This window comes from Triticum dicoccoides, unplaced genomic scaffold, assembly GCF_002162155.2.
Source record: "Triticum dicoccoides isolate Atlit2015 ecotype Zavitan unplaced genomic scaffold, WEW_v2.0 scaffold3115, whole genome shotgun sequence".
NCBI lineage: Eukaryota > Viridiplantae > Streptophyta > Magnoliopsida > Poales > Poaceae > Triticum > Triticum dicoccoides.
This window is the reverse complement of record NW_021262363.1, coordinates 36,128-39,107: the sequence shown is the minus strand read 5'-3', so window position 1 is coordinate 39,107 and position 2,980 is coordinate 36,128. Positions and strand designations below refer to the sequence as shown.

Here is a 2,980-nt window from a genome sequence, read left to right as displayed (position 1 = left end):
AGAGAGAGAAAGGACAGAGGGAGGGAGGGAGTGAGGGAGGGAGGAAGGGGAGGGAGTGAGAGAGGGAGGGAGAGAGATGGGGGACTTTCTGGTCACACAACTGACGTGGCGTTCAAAATCTGTTGACGTGTCTAGTTTTAGTTAAAAGTCAAAACTATGTCCACGTCGGCAGGAAACCACCTAAAGTGACAAAACGACTAGACTTATCCACTTTTCGAAGTTGAGAAACTTAGGTTTTCTAGTTTCAGAGTGGATGCTATACTTTCCAGAGAGTTCAGGGACGAAAAATAAAGGTTTCCCATTTTCTAAATATTTGTAGGTGTGTACATGCTTGGAGGATACGGCGAGGGATACTTTTACTCAATATTGATGGCAACATGGTTTTAGGATTGGTCCTTCATCATTTTAGGCATTATACAGTTCATTACTTATATTTCGCCCGTTTTTTTGTTGATCTTGGACTAGTTTGGGTGTTTGCATCTTAGATATGCAGAGGCTGGGTATAACTCTTAAACCTTTTAAGTAATAAAATGCTCCTTGTCGAAAAATATTTGTAGGTGTGAGAGCAACATTAGTGCACAATAAAGGGTGATGAGGAGGACCAGACCTGTGCAGCCATACTTGACGTACGGATTTCCTTGAAAGCCTGTCGAACACTTACAACGATATCCCATAAATATTTCCCCATGGGTGACGTTTAGGCAATAGCTCTGGGAACTGCGGCATGCATATGTAGTATCCTTCTGCATAGCTGTTTGACATGTTAAATTGGCAACCGCCCACTTTATAACAATGTTGTATTCCGCAGAGAAATCAAATTGATCCTCCATAGGAGCATAATATGCTCCATATCCATCTTTAGTCTGGACAAATATTGCCTCTTTTTCATTACTTCCGTTCACCATGTTGCTAACAGTTAGAGTCCCATCTTCCACGGATACATCAGTCACTTGATATTGTGCATCTTCTGAGAAAGTCACTGTGAGATTACCAGATTTACAATTAAGATGAAATTTTTCGTATGCAAAGCACCCTTCTTGGAGCCCAAAGGGGAAGGGAACAGAAATGGGTCCACATGATGCGGGACAGTGTTCTTTGGGCTTGGGGTTATAATCTGCTCCACAGTAAGAACAAGAGGATGAAGGCTAAATAGAAGGGGATTTTGACTCATTTCGGAGAGAGAAGTAGTAGGGCCGGAAGTACCTTGCATGCATCCATCTAAGATGTAAGGGTTGCTTCTGCTATAAGAAGAGCAGACACATTGGTAACCACCGGATAAGGAATTCCGACAACTGCTACCGTTGCTACAGGCATAGCTTTCGTTCTTCAGTCGTGCACTTTCACAGCTTGGTTGGTCCATGATCGCAACTCTAAGATCTGCATCATAAATATTGCTTGCATTTGTCCAACTTGGGAAAATAGCGGTTGCATTAGCTTTTTCATCATCATCATCTCTGTACTGATAATAAGGTGACACAAAAGCGATGATGCCCGGGTGCAACCAATCTGATTGTGTCGCCGTAGTATTAGTGCTGACAAGTTCTGCCCGAAAGCCTGGCATGTCCCTTGGTAATTGGATGAGGCAGCAGCCTATTCCATTACAAGCCCCTCCAGTTGGTGCCTTCTTGTTGGCGCATCTACTCATACAAGAGCCAACAATCTCTCCCGTACCATACTCAAACAAGGTGACGTCCAAATCACAACCAGCTACATACAAAGTATTATCACCAGAGAGAGTAATACCTTTAGCAGGGGCCTCCCATGTCATCTTGTAGGTATCTGTACCTGGACTCGTTGTAAGGTTGAAGATTATAGGGGTCGAAACAAGATTGTGATACATGTGAGTGACCTGGACAGTGCTGCTGCCTAAAAAGAGCTTGGGTTGCTTGCTGGAGTGGTTGCAGGTGAGATCGAAGCCTTGACGGAAGCAGCCGGATCCTATACCAAAGGGATAGGAGATGTTGACGTCCCCGCACCTTTGGATACAGTGAGCCAAGGAGTCATTAGAAGGGATCTGCAATATCCCTCCCGTGGCTCCGGCGACTTGTGGCACAACGGCTGAGAACATCAGCACAAAAGACATGGCGATGAGTATCGTGCTCATCGTTGAGCTGCGTGAGTAGGCTAGTCCGTCTGGTGTTGGTGTTGGTATTGGTGTTGGGGTTCCGGTGTAGTGCTTGGCCCAATTTGTATGCTGTATAAAGGCGACCCGGCTTCTGAGTCAACTATAGTGTCATTACAATATGGTCGTTCCTAACGCCATCAATGGCCACTGCTTGCTGATAGGACAACGACATGAGAACGCAGATTCATTGAACCGCATGAATGTTCACAGACCCTACACGGTCTACACCGTAGATACTTTCCAAATTTGCTGTGTCTTGCCAACTTGGATGTCGAGAGTGCCACGACGCCTACGGAGGTCTCTTATCACACTAGACTTGTGAATTAACATCTGACAGTCGTGTCATGCTACACTCTTATGTGTAATTTTTTCCACAGGGCCAATGGTTGTTTACAAGGTAACATGCAGAGAGTAGCGTCCTATCTTAGAAAATCAGGAACTAATTAGAAATGTCATATAAACTGCACTAATCTTCAAAAATAATATGAGATGGTACAGCTGTATTAGGGCATCTCCAACGCCGTTCATAAAACGGACGCCCCAAATGTTTACAGACATCTGGCCGGACGGATTTCATCCAACCGTATCCCTCATTTCCCCTACTTGTCCGGCCTCCTCTCTTTGAATAAAATTTTCAGATCAATAAAATTAGACCATACATTTTTTTGGCAAACTTTCTATATATTCATCAACTGTCAAGGTAGTACAACGACCAGCAAAAAATATCATAAATTACCTCCAGGTCCTTAGACCACCTAACGTCGACTAAAATCACTGGAGGGAGCCGAAAGCGCGCCGTCATTATCGCCCTTCCCTCACTAGAGCTGGATAAACCTTCTGGTATTAGAAAGTCGG

At 44.4% G+C, this 2,980-nt stretch overlaps 1 protein-coding gene across 1 annotated transcript in view; it reads right to left on the bottom strand.

Moving 5' to 3' along the window:
- The window catches only part of LOC119345838 (wall-associated receptor kinase 4-like), a 7,015-nt gene extending 4,911 nt beyond the window's left edge, over nt 1-2,104 (bottom strand). Inside the window, exons 1-2 of the mRNA XM_037615700.1 lie at nt 1,204-2,104; nt 608-967 (exon numbers count right to left, since the gene is read on the bottom strand). Of these exons, the coding sequence (XP_037471597.1) occupies nt 608-967; nt 1,204-2,104 (1,261 nt within the window). The remainder of the gene's footprint in view (nt 1-607; nt 968-1,203) is intronic.
- Between the last annotated feature and the right edge of the window lie 876 nt (nt 2,105-2,980).